The sequence below is a fragment of the Blennius ocellaris genome (genome assembly GCF_963422515.1).
Source record: "Blennius ocellaris genome assembly, chromosome: 11".
NCBI lineage: Eukaryota > Metazoa > Chordata > Actinopteri > Blenniiformes > Blenniidae > Blennius > Blennius ocellaris.
Genome location: NC_137660.1, coordinates 25,511,816 through 25,531,021, shown reverse-complemented (window position 1 = coordinate 25,531,021; position 19,206 = coordinate 25,511,816). Strand labels below are relative to the sequence as shown.

The following is a 19,206-nucleotide window of genomic DNA, read 5'->3' as shown; positions in this document are numbered from 1 at the left end:
AGACTGAATGTTCGTAAGCAATCGTCGCTGGCTTCTGACCTTCATACGTTCACTAAGTTGTGTGAATGGACGCACACGAGCAGAGAGTGCAAGGTTTTACCTGCTTCACTCGTTTTCTCGATTCCATTCAGAAAGAAAACTGCTAAAAATACTTTTTTGTCACTCCTTTGTTTTGATTTTTTGTTTTTTTCCCTGCTGTCTTCTATCAACTCTCAAGATCAATAAACTATAAACTATCACAACGTTCTTTTAAACATTATAACAACAAGTACATGTCTTTGTTACTGTTTGTACATACATGCGCGCGCGCGCGCCCACACGCACACACACAGCGGCGAGTCTGTTGCGTCAGGACGCACCGAGAGGTTCGAGAGGCGCGCGTCGCTGGAAAAACGCTAACTCGCTCAAGGTGACATTTGGAGGCAGATTCCTGCGTCGTTGTTCAACTTTTCATGATCTGACCTGCGATGTGACTGCAGAGGATTGATTTATTTACCGCGTCACACTTCCGACTGTGCGCATGGAGCCGCGGCGGCGCAGCAGCAGGACGCTGCACACGGCGAGAGGGGCGCGTTTGTTTAAAAAGTTCTAAGATTTCTTTTTCCGCTGGACTTCTTCACCTTCCAGTGTCCGAATGCTCGAAAGACCAGAGGGTTTCATGAAAATGGACGGATTCAACAGAGTCGCTTTTCGTCGGAAACAACGAAGTTTGGATGTGCAAGAAGAAGAAGAAGAAGAAGACGAAGAAGGTGCGTTTAACCGTGTATTTTTAGTTAAATAGGTCGCTTTCCTGCTACTCCAGTATTTGTATTAATGGTGTTATGTATTGAGGCGGTATATCTCAACCTTTTGCATATTTGACTGGAGTCCCTGGGGACTTTTTTTTCTTTACTTGACTCACTGTTCTGACTCGTTGGCCATTATTATTACGCGTCCTGTGAATCAGCCTCTGTGTTTTTGTCCGGATGGTTGGGAAAGCGTGGAATGACCAGATTGTAAAAACACCTCCACACCTACATCTTAGCTAGTGTTTACACTCTACCCCCCCTGACTGCTCAGCGGGTATGAAGGTGTTTCAAAAGACATGCCCTTACCTGTTGTTTAACCATCAGCATGCTGCAGGGCGCATGTTTTCACTTTGGAGCAAAATCAACTTACAGGAATTCGCAGAGCTGAAGTCTGGAGCAGGAAAAATGAGGAATGACCCTTCAAAACTGGATTTATTTTCTAAACTACTACTCTGATTTTCAATCTTTCGCCTCAACAGACTGGTTTCTGCACTTGACCGTGTCAGTTTTGCGTTTTTTTTTTCTTTTCTTTTTTTTTTCCTCATAAAACTAGAATCCAGCCAGTCAGCATTGCAGTGAGAACACTGCCAGGACATGATCTACCAGGAGGGCCCTGCTAGACTTTCGTGTATTATCTCACAACTCTGCAGAGTGCTTGTACCAACATGCAGCTGAGGACACGGTACTTGAGCTGCAGTTTAATGTGAACTTTGTTCTGTGCTACTGTTCAGAACAGGCAGTGGTGGTTCCTTCTCACAGAGCAGCCCCCGGTCACAGTGAGCCGTGACTCAGTGAGTGAAATAGACACAAGCATTTCCACAGATCTGATCTTCTCACGTCTCACAGCTTGTCAGAAACGCCTGGGTCATGTTTATACCGATTGTATTCACCATCAACGCTGTCCCTTGCATTACATAACAGGCTGTTCTTTCTGCATGCGCACATTCTTTTATAACTAGAGATAAAGTGAGATAATAAGCAGTACTGAAGCTGAGGACTGATATTTCAGTGAAGCACTGACTAATGCAGCGATTGAGGATCTGGCAGGTTACTAATTAAGTTAATAGAGCCTGTTCAAAACGATTTGGTTTTTGTTTTTTTACTACAAAACAAGAATAATCAATAGTTTTTGTTTTTCTGTGTTGACCTTTGTCCCTCTGTCTCTCTATCCTTGATAAAGACTTCCCATGATCATTATATCAAGACTTTGTCCTGTCATGCTTTTTTGTGTATTAGTACTCTGCTTTCCAAGTGAACTTTGGATGGTTTTATTCCCTCGTGAACATTTTAAAGCCATTTCTTACATTTGACTCTGTTCAACGAGACATTTTATGCTTCGGCTGATCCTTCATTTCATGGGCCACAGATGCTTACATTTCCCTACTTCTAAATAATAAGCCTGCATGCCCGGGTCAGTTTCAGAAGATTCGACATAGTGGTTTAAAATGAGCTTCGAAGCCATTATCTACACTGAGCTATTGTAATACTGTTATATGCTCTAATTTATGTTTGTTTTGATTTGATAATGATTTTTGGCCACCCTGCTTCGCGGTTTGATGTCTGATAACCACATTACATCGTTATCAGTTTACTGCTGCTTTGCATTGTTTTGATGGAGGCCGAGGTTCAGTTTGTAGAGACGTCCAATCCCCCCCACCATCTTCCCCCAGTCCACATGTTGTGGCGTCTTCAGAGTGACACAGCAAAGCTCAAATTCCTCCCAATGGAGGTGTAGGAACACGACTGATGTGTCCACTAGTGGGTAAGTGAATGGGTGATTTTCACAAAAAATCTAAAGCACTTTCAGACTGCAGAGGAGGTGAAAATGACAGCGGCATGATGTTCCCTGTCTCTCTCTCTCTCATGTGTGAAATCGGATGCACAGAAAGTCGCCACACAAACCGCACGTCCAAATTGAATTGATTTAGGGTTTCGAGGAGCTTCAGAGTGTGTTGGGGGTGGGTTTTTTTTTTGCTGATGTTACTGCGTGGCCAGCTGCATCAGTCCACCAACAATGGAGTCGATTGTTTCTTTGTACGCTGAGGTAGGAGCAGTGGGACTGTATGAATCAGAGGCTGTGTGGCTTGCTAGCCTGCTGTTGCTGATATTGTTTTGCTGTACTGTTGCCCATTCATCCAGCACTGAACCCCCTTACTGTCCCAACACAAGCTTTAGCTCACTGCAGACAATAGTGACCTCCCTTGTGCAGTTTTTAGTTCATGGTGGTTCAAGGATGATTACTTTTCTTTTTTTTTTTTTTTCTATGCCACGCTTTGCTGTTGCACATCACTGCAAGCTACTCATCCACTGTAGCTCCGGCTTTGGAAAGGCATAATTGATTTATAACCTTTGATTTGTTTGAATTACACTTGAATCTCAATCTAATATGTAAAAAGGTACTTTAATCAAATCTGCAATGGTAACTACATTCATGTTCCCTCCATTGTTCATAGTTCACTGAAAAATCTTGCAACTCAGTAAAATAGCTATTGTTTAACTGAACTCTTCCCCTCATTGTTTCAAGCAGGTAGGCGAGAAAAGAGTAAACAGATCCCCTTGTGGACATTCTTGTACTTAACCATTGCTATCCATAGTTATATTTAAACATGCAAGGAGCAGAGGGCACCCCCCATTGTGTGAGATTCAAACCTGTTCACTTCTCTTACCTCTAGGCCACAACTGCAAGAAGTTTCGTGTAAATAAACATTGTTCACAGACAAAAGCAGCAACTGGCTGGTGATCAACATGGCGCAGAGCGAAAAGGAGACTATATATATATATATATATAATGCATTTTTGCTAATCATCTATCTTTATTATTTTAACCTCAAGCGTATACGTTTTTGTGACTGGAAGAATTTAGACTACTTTAACTTCTCTTGACCATTTGTGATCGAAACTCACAGAATCAAGCAACTGATCATGAATAAGGACAATCCAGACATAGAACTTCTGGGGATTTTTTTGATAGTGATAGTGGTAGTTAGGGAATCTTTATTATCTGGCTTTATTGACTTTCGCAGCTTCTTTGTTCCGCAATGTTCAAAGGTCAACACTGTCCTCATCAGTTATTGATTAAAATAGAATTGAATCACGGTTCCTCATTGGGATTACTCTCCTGGTGTTTACATTGTGTCTCAGGCTGGTCGTTGCACACGGAGGTGTGGTGGAGAATGCAGGTGACAGCGGGTTATGAGCCACGCTCGGCAGGAAGTGGCTGATTCATTTCTGTTTGTGTAACACACCTCAGCAGTTTTCACATGAATACAGTCTCCAATGTGATGAGGAGCAGGCTGGTGCAGATTGCAGAGGCTCCAGTAGGGGGTGCTGTTTGCTCATGAATGTTTTGCCTATTGGCACAGTGTGACATGTTGACCTCCGGCCCCTGCAGATAAAAGTGCTCCTTCACAACAAATCAATCATCCACGTTCAGTTTATCCTGTGCACCTGAACCCAAATCAATTAGGAAAATGATCATCATGATTGACACGATTGGGTGATAAAGGCAAAACAGATAAACAATATTTATCTCAAAAAAACATATTTATATGTTTTCGCTCACAATAGGATTGTTTTAGTGAATTATCATTTGGAGTTATCGTAAACTTTAATTTAAATCCATACCAACACAGTTCCCGTTATTTTCTAAAAAGATCAGCAGGACGTTCCTGCAGGAAAAACAAGGAAGTTAACAATGAGCTACTTTTAGACTGTTTGTATTGAACGATGTTAAATAAAGGCTTATGACATTTTTCCATTTTGGTAACCGATTGTTTCTATATCGGAACATTTTCATAATAGATTTCCTTCGAGGTCGGCCTGATCATTTGTGGAATTTCTCATTTATTTTAAACGTGTTGATCCTTTCACCTTCAAACCTCATCGCCAAAACATTACATGCTATCACTGCTCTACAGGTTGAATCTCATTCCTCCCAAATTTAAAAAAAGAAATGAAAGAAAGAAAGAAAACGTCAGAATTATCTGTAGTGCGTTCAGCCAGGGTACACTGTTTTTCTTTCCATGGTCCGGCCGGTGCTTCCTGGCTGCAGCGTGACTCGTTTCCCTCTCTCGACTGGCATTGTGAGCCTGAGAGGTTCTTCCCAGAAAGCTACTGTACTCTTTTTACTGTTCAAGCTCAGACGCCAAGACTTCAGAACCTCAAGACGTCGGACGCAAAAGTGGACCAAAAGGCATTTCAACAAAGGGGAAGACGTGGCGATGTTGTGCAAACCACACCTTGTCCTCACCTTTTGCGAAATCTCGGACATCCCCCCCTGCGAAGAGAACCAGAAAGCTGTCAAGTGTGTGATGGCGGGAGGCTTCGTCCCTCACTTCTGTGCCGTCGCTCCTTCGCGCTGAGAGCGTCCCGTCAGGAAGTCTCCTCCGTCTCTCTGTGTGCAGAGGAAGAGGAAGGAAGGAAGGAGAGAAAGTTCTAAACAAAGGTGTATTTTGGGATTCCCATACGCGGCGTGAGACTTTCGGACACAGCATGATGGACTCCTTATCCAGGGGTTACCGGAGGTCCCGCGTGAGACTCGTTGCCTCGGGTAGGTGAAACTCGCAGGCCGGATCACGCCAGAGAGGATGCGCGTTTTCATAGTCTAAATAGATGTATTAGACAAAAGAGCTTGCTTTTATTTTATTTTTTTCCGAATTAAAGAAAGTGGACTGATAATGAAACGACGCCGCAAGTACTGGTTTTGGAGCCGGAAAGGTAAAAACTCAAAGATGTGTCTGCTCTGCTGTTATGGTAAGATCTGGATTCATTTGGATACACACAGAAAAACACACCTTTCCTGAGATTGAGTTGAACTTGAGTTGCTTTTTTTAAAGCAGGGGTGTTGAACAGATTTCATACAGCTCAACTTTATGTTGGGTGGTAAAATAGTGCCATGATAACCATGATAACTTTTCATGGTAAACTTTCAAGAGTTTCTTTGTTGCAGAGAATAAAATGAGAATAAAATGTCTATTTGTTTCCCACAAATACGAGACAATCGGTACAGATAGTGACCACATTTTCAACATAAAGCAAATTTTTTATGAACATTTTGGAGCAAAATACAGTTAAATGTACAAGAAACGTCTCCCAAATTCTGACAATAGCACGAGTTTATAAAAACATTTCTTTGGAATGTTAAACATTTGGTTGGTGGCCAGATTGAAGCATATTGCCGGCTCGCTTATGTTTGGCACCCCAGTTTTAAAAGTTACCCTGCCCATCTTCTTTTTAAAAAAATAAATAAATCACCTGTGACTCATCATTTCGATTCCCATGATTCATTCCCTGCTGGTCTGTTATCTCAGTTTGGCTGCCGTCCAGCTAATCTATACCTAATCTCTAATTCCGACAGGCTTTCAGGATCCAATTTCTAATGCTGCCACGCTGTTGCTCCGTCCTGCGGACCGTTTTACTGCGTCGCTGTTCGCCCTGATCATGTGGCTTGTGAAAATGTTCCTGCGAAACAAATTACCTTAAAAGCTTCCTCCCTTCTGCAGTGTAACGTCTGTAATTCTTGATTTAATGAGGTTTTGTTAGCAGTCAGCGGTTCACTAACATGAATGTCATGCATGCTGAGTGTACTACTTGTCATGTACAGTGGGTGTACTCAGAGTGTTGATTTACGGAGCCGCCGCACTGGTTTCCATGTGGACCGGCCTGTCGCTGTGGAGCGACACGGCAGAGAGTGAGAGGGCATTTAAATCCACCACAGTGGGAGGGTAAAAAAAAAAGGCAGTTTTGTTCTCAGAGGCCTGGGAACCGCTTCCCCCCCGTCTTAAGACCCTCGTCCAACCACTCTGGCCTCTTGGCAAAGGTCCCCGATGGCCCATTTCCCAAACTGTGCGCATGTACTTGTGCATTGGAAATGAGTTTGTGTGTTGAAACGTCGCAGCTTCCTCTTGGATACCGGCGGGTGAGTTTGGGTTGAGTCGCTCTCATTTAGTGGAGCAAGGAAACAGCGTGTGAGGCATTCTGCTTTCATTCTCATTGGCAGGAAGGAAAAGGCTGGGAACACCTCCTTTCACCACGCTCATTGTTTCAACGTGGGAGACGGTGTCCAAAAGCAAGGGACACGACGTGTCGGTATCAGAGAATTACCTGTATAGTTGGACTCAATTTTTAGTAACAATGCTTCTTGTCAGGAAATCTTATATACCATTTGAAAGCCTGATCATTTCCATTTTAAATGCTCCCACATTTGCACTGAACATAATGTGAAGATAATGATGATGATTGTTTCGTATAACATTATCCTCAATGCAACAATGAACAAAGTCTTTCACCCACGCACAATACTAAATGTATAGAGGACTTGCATGCAAATTATCCACATCAATGTCCCCATGAGAATACACCTGTTATTTTCTCTATTTATTTATCCCTTCAACATTGTGCATTGTATGACTACCATTGCAGGTTGTTCACTATTTTTCAAAATTACTTCCTTATTATTTCTTTATGGCCTAACTCAGATTTAAAGATCTTGAATAAGGCGTGAGTTATGTTGCGAGTCGAGTGTGGGAGGTTGCGTCTCGGGTGAAAACCAGTGTCGGGTAGTCATGTGGAAATAATAATAATGATGATCTAAATTTAGTTATGCTGTCTGTTGCCGTCTTGTGACAGTGGCTGTCAACCTGTTCCCGGTGCTTCCTGGAAGAAGACTGTGCTTTGACTCTTTTCTCAACGATCTCCTGTTTTCATCTACCTGATGTTGTTTATCTCACGCAAACCTTTTGGTTCTCTCCCCTTCGTCTGACTTTTCATTTCCCTGTTCACACAACAATTTAAAATTTTCCAAATTCCAGCCCAGCCCTAAGTTGAATGCTGCTTTCTGGATGTCATGTTCATTTCCCTCTGTAGCGTAAATCCTTCCTCTCTTCCTGCTCAGCGTGCCACACATACCTTTCGCTTGTTAGTCAGGTTAATTGCATTGTCATTCGAAAGCCACAATGTCATGAGGTAGCTTTGATTTTAAGCGTTGTCATCTGATTGAATAATAAATAGTGGTAGTAGTAGTTCAAGAGGAAATCTCACAATTGCTCCTGGATTCACACGCTCGGGCCACTTCCTGCTCTTCCTGACGTCTTCTTGATTGTGGGCCTTAAAGTGATCCAATGTGTATAATGAAGCAGCACAGCGGCTGCACACCCTGTTGTGTCATTGGCTTTGTCATGGTTGGTGAGAACTTTAGTCGTGAATCAATAAACCAATGCGAAAATATCCCCTTACATGAGTAAAATATGCCCATTTAGCTTAAGGGATTTGGGTGGCGAATGGTCCGGCCTTGAATCTGTTCGTTCGTGTTTGAGTGTCAATAAGAAGCATTTTTTCCTAACCTTTGTCAGTAACCTTTTGCACACAAGGCTTTAAGTGTAGCCTACAATCTCTGCACCTGTTACAATGGATGTTATGAAATAGAAATGAAGGTTCAGTTCTCAAAATGTGTGGGGTTTCTTTTGTTGTCAAACATTTAAGAATCTCCTCTCTTACATTATTTACAAATCCTAACTAATCTATCAAGAATGATTTTCCTTCTGGTTATTTCTGTTCATAAATAACTTTAAAATGGATGTGAGTGACGATAAACATCTGGATGATATAGTGGATGCTGTCAACCGACTCAAAAAGCCAGAGGCTGTCAGGGGCCGTTTTGCTGTTGGCCACTTGAGGGCGTTCTGTCTAACGTCCAATCAGCAATGTGCTTGAGCCTGTGGGACAGTCTCACTACTCATTAAAAAAAAAAGGCACAGGTGTTACTGATAACAGCAGAATTTACTTTTAACGAGTCCTGAAAGTTTGACTGTGAGCCAGCTCGTAAAGCAACACAACCCTGAAACTGAGGCAGATAATTGAAATTCAGCCGTCATTAACTTTACTGTGTGCATCTGCACTTTTTTGTTGTGACACACAAAATATCCAAGGCTTCTCTGACAGAAGCCTTGGATATTTGAGTGGATCAAACGTGATCTGCACTGTTGGTCGACGTGTGTGACTGCCCCGCTGGGATGTTTAATGATGGCTGTTTGTCAAAATGTGATTTTCAGAAGCACTCAAGAATACTCATGTACATGTTGTGTTCACACAAGCACATCAACGATTATGCACTTGAAACGACCAATGTCTGATCTCCTGCAAGGTCTGCAAGTACATGGATGTGTTGTATACATTTTCATATCCAAAGACAAACACAATGCTGCGCTAATGAACATGAAAATAATGGAGTACGGTACTAATCGCTCCAACTTTAAACTCCTATTCTAAATTTGTGGGTGGATTATAGTGGGATTTATTCTGTGTTTAAAGCAAGGACCGATGAGTGAGATAAGGTGAATAATAGGAGCCGCTTCAAGGCTGTAGTGGGTTTTCTCACTCTTTGGAAACTAATTCCTTAATCAATTTACTGTCTCGATAAACTCTTACTTTCTGTGTTAATATCTTTCACGCTGTGATCCACGCTGCTTGAACGGCATACTTTTTTTTTTTTTCTAGGTTGTTGGGGTGGGGGCTTTTTTTTAGGCCTTGACTGACAGCAGGCATGATGATGTGTTTGCCAGGATGATTATGGGAACCAATCCAGGGCGGGCTGGAGCTGTGACGCGGGGGCAGATGCCGACCCGTCGCCTGTCGCGCTGTCATGACAGATGTGCCCTGCTGCTGCAGAGACAGGGACTTGGCTTCTCTACCGAGTTTGAAGTGTCTTCGTTGCTTTTGTTTTCTTATATGGGTGTGTATGTTTGTTTGTGTGTGTGTGTGTGTGTGTGTGTCTGTGTGTCTGTGTGTCTGTGTGTCTGTGTGTGTATTTGTGTCTGTAAACATGTGCAGACAATACACATCATTCATCAATGACCTTCATAATGTGCGCGTTGCACCCTGGAGGAGGGAAGAGTCAATGAGAATGGCAGGAGCTCAAATACTGTGTGTGTGTGTGTGTGTGTGTGTGTGTGTGTGTGTGTGTGTGTGTGTGTGTGTGTGTGTGTGTGCGTGCGTGCGTGCGTGCGTGCGTGCGTGCGTGCGTGCGTGCGTGTGTGTGTGTGTGTGTGTGTGCCAGTAAACACGCATGTGTTAGTGATGTGGGTTTAATTAATGATGTGTGTGGGAGACCCCCCTCTTCTAATGCTCATAGAGATGTGGTGGGTAATGGCCTGGAGCCATGCTGCTCTCCTCCCTTCTTTTTTCTTCTGAGGCCAAATAGAGAAAGGGAGAGAAAGAGAGAGTCTAATAATGGGGAGGTAGGTGGATGTGACAGAGAGACAGGCGAGATGTGGGGACGATAAGAAAACGCCGGCTGCAGCTGTGGAGGCTGGAGAGCGAGAGAGATTAAAAGAAGGTGCGAGGTGGGCAGTGTGTGGCGAGTGGGCGGAAGGTGGTGAAGCATTAGACTAAAGGGAATTTATGCACATTAATTATGTTACATGCTTGGAAATATCAAAAAAGGCGAAGTAAAAGGCGTGAATTTTTCTCAGTTATCTACATCAAAAAAGACGCCAGCGGGTGTTGACAGCTTGAATGTGGAAAAGAGTGATGAGATCCCCATACAGATGGAGAAAGTCTGTGTCAAACTTTTTTTCGGGGAAAATCTCACCGATAACCTGAGCTGAACTGTACGATTCTTTGCTGAAGTCGCAACGAGCAGCATTTTTATAGTTGCTGTTAAGGCGCCTTTGATGCTGCCGGCAAAGCTCCTGCCTGCAGCCCGTCTGCTGTAAAAAATCTCTCATTATAGATTTTATTACCACCCCGAATTTCAATGGGAAGTTTTGAATTGGTTAGTATGTGGAGTTTGTAGCATCTGCTGGTGTGTGAAGAGAGAGAAGTATATTCAGAGAGGATTTCTCGAGCTGACATTCACAGTGTGTGACGACAGATTGATCTTGGAGGCGCTTATCGAACTACCCCACAGTGCGTTGCGTTGAGTTTGATGGCATTTCTCAAATGAGCCGGGATGTTCCTGCATTCGCGGGCGAGCCTCTTTATTGTGCGTGCGCGGGTGCACTTTACATGAACGGTGTGGAATTAAGATCCATTGGATTTTGTGGCTTGCCATTTAAACAATTCCTGCATATGCGGCCGTGCGCTCGCATCACACTTCAGGTTGGACGGTGAATGCCTAAATAAGGCCATTACTCACCGATTCAAAGACAACGGCAATGTGAGGCATCACCATGGAAACAACAGGCCACCTCTCTGTTGATAATCAATGATTTTGCGGCTCGTAAGAGGTCAAATTTCACGCGACAAATTATTCAAATAGGCTAGAAGCCTGACATTTCCTACTTTTCTTTGTAAAATGCTGCTCATCTCTACGCAGATAATCAGCGAGCGAAGAAGTAGAGCCTGGTGTTTTTCCCAATCAATTCTAACACTTTTCATGATAATGCTGAAGCATATTTTCCCGTAATTGTCCAAATGAGACAGAACATTGCTGTACTTATTCTCACAGACTGTGACAGTCGGTTAAAGCATTAGGCTGTGAGCTGCTGAGGACAGAGCAAAGTTTCAATGTGTTAGCATGGCACTTGTGCTTAGGACATTATCTGCAGTGCTTAATCAGGCCCTGAAGCACTAGATGAGCATTAGATGCTGTGTTTTTTTTTCTTTTTTCAAAATTTAAGTTGTTGTTTATCTAACTTTTCTCCACAAGCCCTATAATTAGCAAAATATAGATTGAGAATATTGACAAGAATTACCATAAGCAGCCTTATATTATACAAACATGTTCGAATGTGAAAATATGTTGAAAGGGAAAAGAAGACGGTCTTGATTAGGCTAAATTACCCTGTTATGAGCTCATTCTGGCAGAGCTGAAGCACTTTCTGTCTCTTAATAGCGGTATCATTTTCAGCCATGCAGAGTGCACTGTTGGCTTTTGCGTCGGCTCAGCCGGAGGTCTTCTGAGGACATTCATTCTCCCATCATACATGAAAACACTCATCTGATGCTGCTGAAGATGAGCTACTATTTCATGTGGTGTGCCGCTTGACATAATTTTTCTTCATTATGATTAATGTCATCTGAGCCTGTTTATGTGGATCAATATTGCAGCTTGTTTAAATCCGTAGTTAATAACTGATTACAATTGTAAGCGACTCGCCCTGCATTGCAGAGCTATAAGGAGCTGTGTTTAGTGTGCGTGCTTAAAAGCAGAGGCATACTTAACACTGTACATTTTCAGATTTTTCCGCACCCATTACTTATTAATGCCAATTTTTCACCGCTGCTGTTCTACAGCTTCTAAAACATAGAGCACCGACTTGCCTGCCCTTGAATCTACATCAGTCGTTGCTTGCATGTCTGCGGGCTGTGCGACCCTGGCGCTGCAGTGATGACCTGTTTGTGGTAACAGCCAAGCCAGCAGCACACACATAACTGTATTTCTGTAACACCCTGGCTTCTTACACGCGGTACACACACACACAGAGACATGCAGGAAGCTGATGATGGCTGCTGGATATAGTTATTGCTTGTCCTTCCTGTCGTTAATTACCGTGCAGTATAATCAGGTCTGGCCAGACTCGCAGTGGGTTTTAAAGGGGTACGTGAGATTAAGAGTGCGAACAGGTCATTTTGTGGAGCTGCTTGAAGTCATTTTAATAGATGTGCATGTCCGGCGGTGGCTGTGAAGGCCAAACTCATAAAGCTTGTGTTGAATTACTGGCTTCTTGTTGGATTTGTAGGATATAAGGTACAGGTAATTGTATATCAAGATGGGGGGGGGGAACAGGGTTATACATGAATCTACCTGCATTGCAGACGTGGCTGCTCCTCTTTACCTATTTTTCCAGTTCATACTTGTGGGGATACCTTTATCCATCTTTATCAGACACATCATGCAAAGAAATACAAAAACTTGGCTGAAGCAGAACAAGGACAGTCCTTCATCACAACCATTTAACGACACCTTTTTTTTTTTTTTTAAAGGAACCTTTTCATATTAAGCAGAACTGAACATATGGCTCGGTCCTCCACAGAAGGACTTGTTTTTCATGTGGTTCACCTCAGTAAAATTAATTGGCCACTCCTGAACTATAAACGAGAACAAGAAATGGGTCATGACTGTAACGGCTGCTCCTCTGAATTTAAGATATATATATATATATATATATATACATATTAAAAAAGAGAGAAAGAAGGCATATTGACACGAAAGGATTTTGGCTCTGTGCATTTGTTCTGTGTGTCAAACCACTGTAGCACTCATCTGTGCCTGTAGGTCATTCACTCAGACAGGTTTGACAATTTGGGAAAATGTGCTTTCTCACCATGTCAACACTCAAAACTGCCCGACAACCAGAACAACTAACGTTATTTGTTGTGCTGCTGAACAGCAACGCTGCGAGCAACAGTGGTCTCTGGAGCAGGAAACACAAATCACAGGACACCCGCTGCATCGGTTTGTGGAACGATTGAACTAAAATTGCAAAAATATGTTTGTTCTTTTGTATTTATCTCATACATGTGTATCTGATAGCATTTGTCTGCTTGAAACCAACTCAAAGCTCTGGGACACTTTTTGCGCTTGATTGTCTCGATATATTCATTCATAGTTAAAATTTTTGGATTTACATTGTGCAGTAAGAGGCATTCACTGTTTACCTGCTAAGAGCCAAAAAATATGCAGAAGAAAAAAAAACTGAAAAGATGCAACGATCAAAGCGACACCTGCGCTGCACCAAAACAATAGTTTGGAGATTCCAGAGGAAGTAAAAGCGCTGGACCACAATCTCCGTCTGCTTTCTTAGCAAGTTTTCCATCCTTTGATCCGACTAGAACAACAAGCCAGCTCTCGGTTCGCACACATAGATAAAGTACAGGATAACAATGATTCTCTGGCCTCACTGACACATGTTTCAGCTTTCACGAAAATCTGCCGCAATGCTTCCGGGTGCTCTCAATAACTCGAAACACATTCAGGTTGCACTTACTTTTCACACATCACTGTATTGAAACTGACATGGATATGTATTCATGTTGTTTTTTTTGTTTTTTTTAGCATTTTCATTTTCTTGTTGTGCTTAGTTGGGTAAACATTTTCAGAATCATAAACAGATAACATGTGGGTTTTGTTTTGTTTTTTCTTGTGCGTGAGATCAGTGGGAAAAGAGTGAAAAGAGTGAATGGACTTAATTTCCCCTTTTTCTCATGACCTTTTTTTTGTGTTTTATGCCAATCCCTGTGAACTCTGACATAAAATATCACCCCCCTGGTTTCGAGAGCCACCGAAGTCGACAAATGAAGAGTGAAATCTATTAAACCAAGTGTCCGCTTTCCTAGATGCTTTGCCTCTCTCCTGTCACCCGACACACCACACCCTGCTTTCTTCTTGAAGGGAGGGGGGGTTGCTGTATGTCACACTCACCACCTATATCTCCTATAGCCACCAGCAACCCGCGGGGGACAGCGGATGAGTCCGGCCATTGGTTTCTTCCCCGGCCCTCCCCTCATCCAAAAACAATGGGACCGCTTGTCCATGCGACACACACACACACACACACTCACACACAGAGGGGGCTTTACTCCAGGGCTGAGTGTCGCTCCCCCGCCATATGCCCCATCTCCGCTGGAATGTGATTTTCACTCGCTCTTGAGAGGAAGACCAACCAGTGAGGACGGGGTGAAAGACGAAGGAAAAGCATCAAGAGGCTGAGCTAAAGGGTGAGTCAGTCTTGTCACTGGGCGTTGAAGTACATGTGAGAGAGAGAGAGAGGGGGGGGGGGAGGAGTAGGAAGGGAGGATGCAACCAATGCAGCGAGGCAGCAGTTTAACACAAGCCTGAACCTGCTGGTGCAAGCAGCAGAGCGCAGAGAGATAGAGGAGGGAGAGGTGCTTTCACTTCAGTCTAACAGTGGATTTCATTTTCTTGTCTGGACTCCACCTCACTGCACTCACAGCCTCCACTCAGGTTAGTGCTTCTCTCTCTCTCTCTCTCTCTGTTTTTAGACCGGTTAACCCATCAGCCGGCACCGCTGCGCCGCATCCATCGCATGCACAATGCAGTCTGGACCGTGGGGCGTTGGGTTAACGGAGCTGATAGCCCAAAAAAATGTGATGTGGATCACGAACATAGAGACACTGTTTGCCGTTCTACACACATACACACACCGAAATCAACCACCTAGGGTGATGGTTAACAAAGGGAGGAGCTCACATCACAAAAGACAAACCCTTGGTCTCACCACAGGATGTTCCTCAGGCGGTTGCTGAAGCCAAGTGTGGCAGTGTTCTGTTGACTGTGTGTGCGTGTGTGTGTGTGTGTGTGTGTGTGTGTGTGTGTGTGTGTGTGTGTGTGTGTGTGTGTGTGTGTGTGTGTGTGTGTGTGTGTGTGTGTGTGTGTGTGTGTGTGTGTTTGAGCTGTGGGTACTCTAAGCAGTGGGAGCTGTATTGGCTGGAGGGGACTATTAATTTTCTTTAAGGCGGCGTTGACTGAGTCTGTCAGCTGCTGCCTGTCTAGAGATATCTGCAGCACACACACACACACACACACACACACACACACACACACACACACACACACACACACACACACACACACACACACACACACACACACACACACACACACAGAGGTCTGTGCTCACCAGGCTGAGGATTTTAGTTAACTCTGTTTGCCATGATTGGCGTAATCGTCCTCAGCTGTCCAGACTGAGCTCTGGGAAAATTTAGTTGCGTGCGTGTGTGTGTGTGTGTGTGTGTGTGTGTGTGTGTGTGTGTGTGTGTGTGTGTGTGTGTGTGTGTGTGTGTGTGTGCACGCAGGATAATGTTTGCATGTGGTTGTGTGTGTATAAATATCGGGGGCTGCTCTGCAAACAAAACTGTGATTTGAAGTCTGTAATCCAATCTCTTAATAACAGATGCTATCCTAATTGCATGTATCCTGATTTCACACCACCAATTAAATGAGGCTCACGGAATTCTTTTATACAAGGATAAAATTGTCACAATTGATGGCTTTTTATGTATCATACATTAAAAGAAATGTTGAGCTCAGTTGCCCCACTTCATCTCCCTGCCGTGTGCGTCCACAGCTCTTGTGGTGACAATCAATCTGCACCAATACATTTCTGTACTGCTTCTTCCTCCCAATGTGGGGCTTCCCATACAACCAGACAATAGCAGGAGGTTTATCATCAGATCTATTTAGCTTTTCATGAAATGGAGGCAACAATTGAGCAGTCCTTGGAGTAACAAGGCTGCTTGCTGGGTCTCTGTGTGATCCTGCTTAGTGGGGGTTCCTTCAATATCTAAGGGTTCCTCGCATCAAATCTTGAAGCTATCGTCAGAATAAATGTGAAAATGCTCCTGTAGCTTGAAAAGGGGTTTGCGGAATCAACAAGACTGAAGGATCCGATTCTTCAAAAGGCTTATCTGTCATGTGTCACATTTGCAAGCGGATGAGTCTTTCATACGTGGATGAAACAAGTGCACATATGTAACCCCCTGAGCCGTAGTCCTACTCAGCATTAAGGTAGAAAGTCACACTGCTGGGACAGTGAGAGAAGACATGCAAATTTTATGGGTTTCAGGGATCCTGAGATCACATTTGCTGTACCCGTCATTCTCCACCTCGTGCACTCTGATGCAGGTGTACGATAAACCTAGAAGCAGCGGCAGATCTTAACTGGTTGGGATGAAAAACTAGGACTGAAAATGAGAGTGTGTGTTGTTGTTTTGAATCTGAAAGGAGTGTCAGATTAATGCTATCACAACGAAAAATAATGCACATGTTAAACCGACTGAGAAGCACAGGGAGCCTTTGTATATTCCTGTTATGGCCTGTTCTTGATCTTCCTGATATCTCAGGTATTTATGTCCCTCTGACCGGTATCTCACACTGTAATGTGCCTGTCGAGCAGCTGCATTCATGCCCCATCACCTCGGTGGCTTTGTCTGCCTTCCCCTTTCCCCTTTCCCCTTTCCCCTTCCCCTCATGTAAATTGCTGCATCATTGCCCTTCCAATTCATCACTCCTTCAATGTTTGCCAGCTGTTTGTCTTTTTTTTCTCGTCCCGGCCGTGTAGAGTGGTTTATCTTTCTGCTGAGTCTTAGCGTGACACCGAGAAAAAAAAAACGCTGATACAGTTTGGCACTTTATTCCACCGGATCAAATGATGTTTACTCAAAGCAGGTAGCTCAAAGCACCCTGTATTTGTACATGAAATCTGCATAGCTTGTTTCTAACTTTGGTTTCAAAAATGAGGAAGACATTTTTTTTGTTTGTTTAAAGCTTGTCAGCATAAGACGGAAGCTTGTGTCATAACAGTTTTTGGTTTCTGTCATTTTTTTGTGTGTGCGTTTGTTATTGGTGTTTAAGCTGAGGCTCCAGGCTCCAGGCTCGCTTTTACGAATTGTAAGAGTTTTTTTTTTTTTCTTTGCATTCCAGCTCCGTGCCGAGAATATGGGCTCCGATGCTCCCGGTCAGAATCAGAAGCGCTCATTCATGCCGAGCACAATGATCCTGTTTGAGACACAAGTCTTTCCGCACACTGTTTGATTGGCATTATGTTCAGCATCTATTTACTTCATCCATAATGCATCCAGTCAAATCTCTTTTAGAATTAATGAATCTCCCTTGTTTACCGTTTCTTCATTGCGCTGGTGTCAACAGAAGAGGATAAACAGAGAGGCGGCGAAGACGGGTCGAGATGGAAGTATTCATTGGGAGTATTTTAATTCAAATTGCGTTAAAATCATTGAACTTTTGTTAAGCTCCTGTTAATTTGGTGACCGTGGCTGCATCTTTTCATTCCCACGGACCGTTGAACAGTTTACAAAGATAAACCTGGGACATTATTCACTCCAGATCTTACTGTTTCTTTGGAGTCAGTCATGTAAGACTTGACTTGAAAGAGCTTCTTATTGCATGTAATCGTCTCTCGACTTTGAATTCTCCCCAGCAGATCTGATAAGGTGGACGAAACCAGATGTTGAAGCGAAACTTTCCTTGAGAGTAGACTTTAACCAGCAGCTCTCAGTGGGATCAACGTTAAGCCTCTTTGGACATTGACCAGTATTTCCAGGATTCACCGTAGCCAGCAGATACCCTGACCAAAGCTCTGTGTGCCATATCAAGCGCGAGTACGACACCAAAGTATCATCATTTTCCTCATGTTCTCGGTGTAATTGACGCCATGCAGTTTTCCTTTTCTATACTCTATTTTCCCGAGATAGTATGCTCGTATTTGTCAACTTAAACACTGATCATCAGATCTCTGCTTTGCTTTTTAGCACCTATCCACCACAGAAATAGTCTGAGATTTCTTGTGTCTTCCTTCATTTTTGAAACATTTCCCTCTTACTCAATGCACTGGTATAATGGTATTTGATTGCGCTCATTGTTATGAACCGCAGCCTCCAATGAGCAATAGGTTAGTCATCACCATCAGTTTGTGGGAATTTCTCATGGGTTTATTTTTGGACTTGGAGCTATATTTTAAGTCCAGGAAGTCCATTACTCTTGCTTGATCTGATGGAAAGTTTTATTTTCGTAAATACTTTTGCTCAGAAATGTTCTGTGAGGCCTTTTGACTAAAAACAGCAAGTTAGTTGTAAGTAATACCCTTGGGGCATGTGGCCCTGCAGGGCACAAATAATTTTTGAGTGCAGCTTTATTTTATTTAGCATGTTCTTTTTCCTTTTCTTCCCATAAACCTGGTCTGAATGCTGCATATAGGTCATACTTGCGTATCTACAAACAATCAGTGAGACCTTTCGAGTCGAGTTAATTCTGATTTTATCATAAAAGAGCCTGCTGTGAATAAGCATTGTTGTTCATTTATGAGCGCACCGGTCCGCTGGGGCCCAGTCAGACGTGGTAATTGGGCAGACAGGCTATTGATTGACATATTTAGTAGCTCCTGCCCAACAGCTGTGATCGTTTTTTACAAGGTAAAAAAAAAAAAAAAAGACAGGTCATAACGGGTGTGGAAAAACAGTCTGAAAGTGATAAAAAAAATAAAAGAATTGATAATGGAAAGAAAAGAGGCATGGTATGAAAAAAAAAAAAGGTGAACTCTGAGATTAAGTGAGTGAGTGACCGTGACTTGTCGATGCTATCACAAACTCTCACCTCAACAATCAATTCTTTCCCTCAGTGATCAGTCCACTATATCCGCACTGCAGTTTGAATCTCTTCGGCTCTTGTTACTGGCTCGATCTATTTTCATCTGCCTGTCTTCTCTACTGCTTCACCAATTCAGGGCCATGGTGAGCTGGAGCCAATCACCACTTTTAAGAACACCGTGAACACATTTCATACACAAACATACAGACCGTGCATAAATATTAAATGATGTTCTTCCATTGTATGACGGATGATTACACCCTCTGCGGTGGCAAGCAGGAACCCCATAGTCTCCATCTCGTTCGCAGCTCACCCAAAACACCCAGTTGGCCTGACCCCATTAGACATGGTTCACAG

At 43.2% G+C, this 19,206-nt stretch overlaps 1 protein-coding gene across 1 annotated transcript in view; it reads left to right on the top strand.

The window, feature by feature from the left end:
• Nucleotides 1–619: 619 nt before the first annotated feature.
• The window catches only part of fgd4a (FYVE, RhoGEF and PH domain containing 4a), a 49,890-nt gene continuing 31,303 nt past the window's right edge, over nucleotides 620–19,206 (top strand). Inside the window, exon 1 of the mRNA XM_080505588.1 lies at nucleotides 620–749. Coding sequence (XP_080361714.1) covers nucleotides 635–749 — 115 coding nt within the window. The 5' untranslated portion in view covers nucleotides 620–634. The remainder of the gene's footprint in view (nucleotides 750–19,206) is intronic.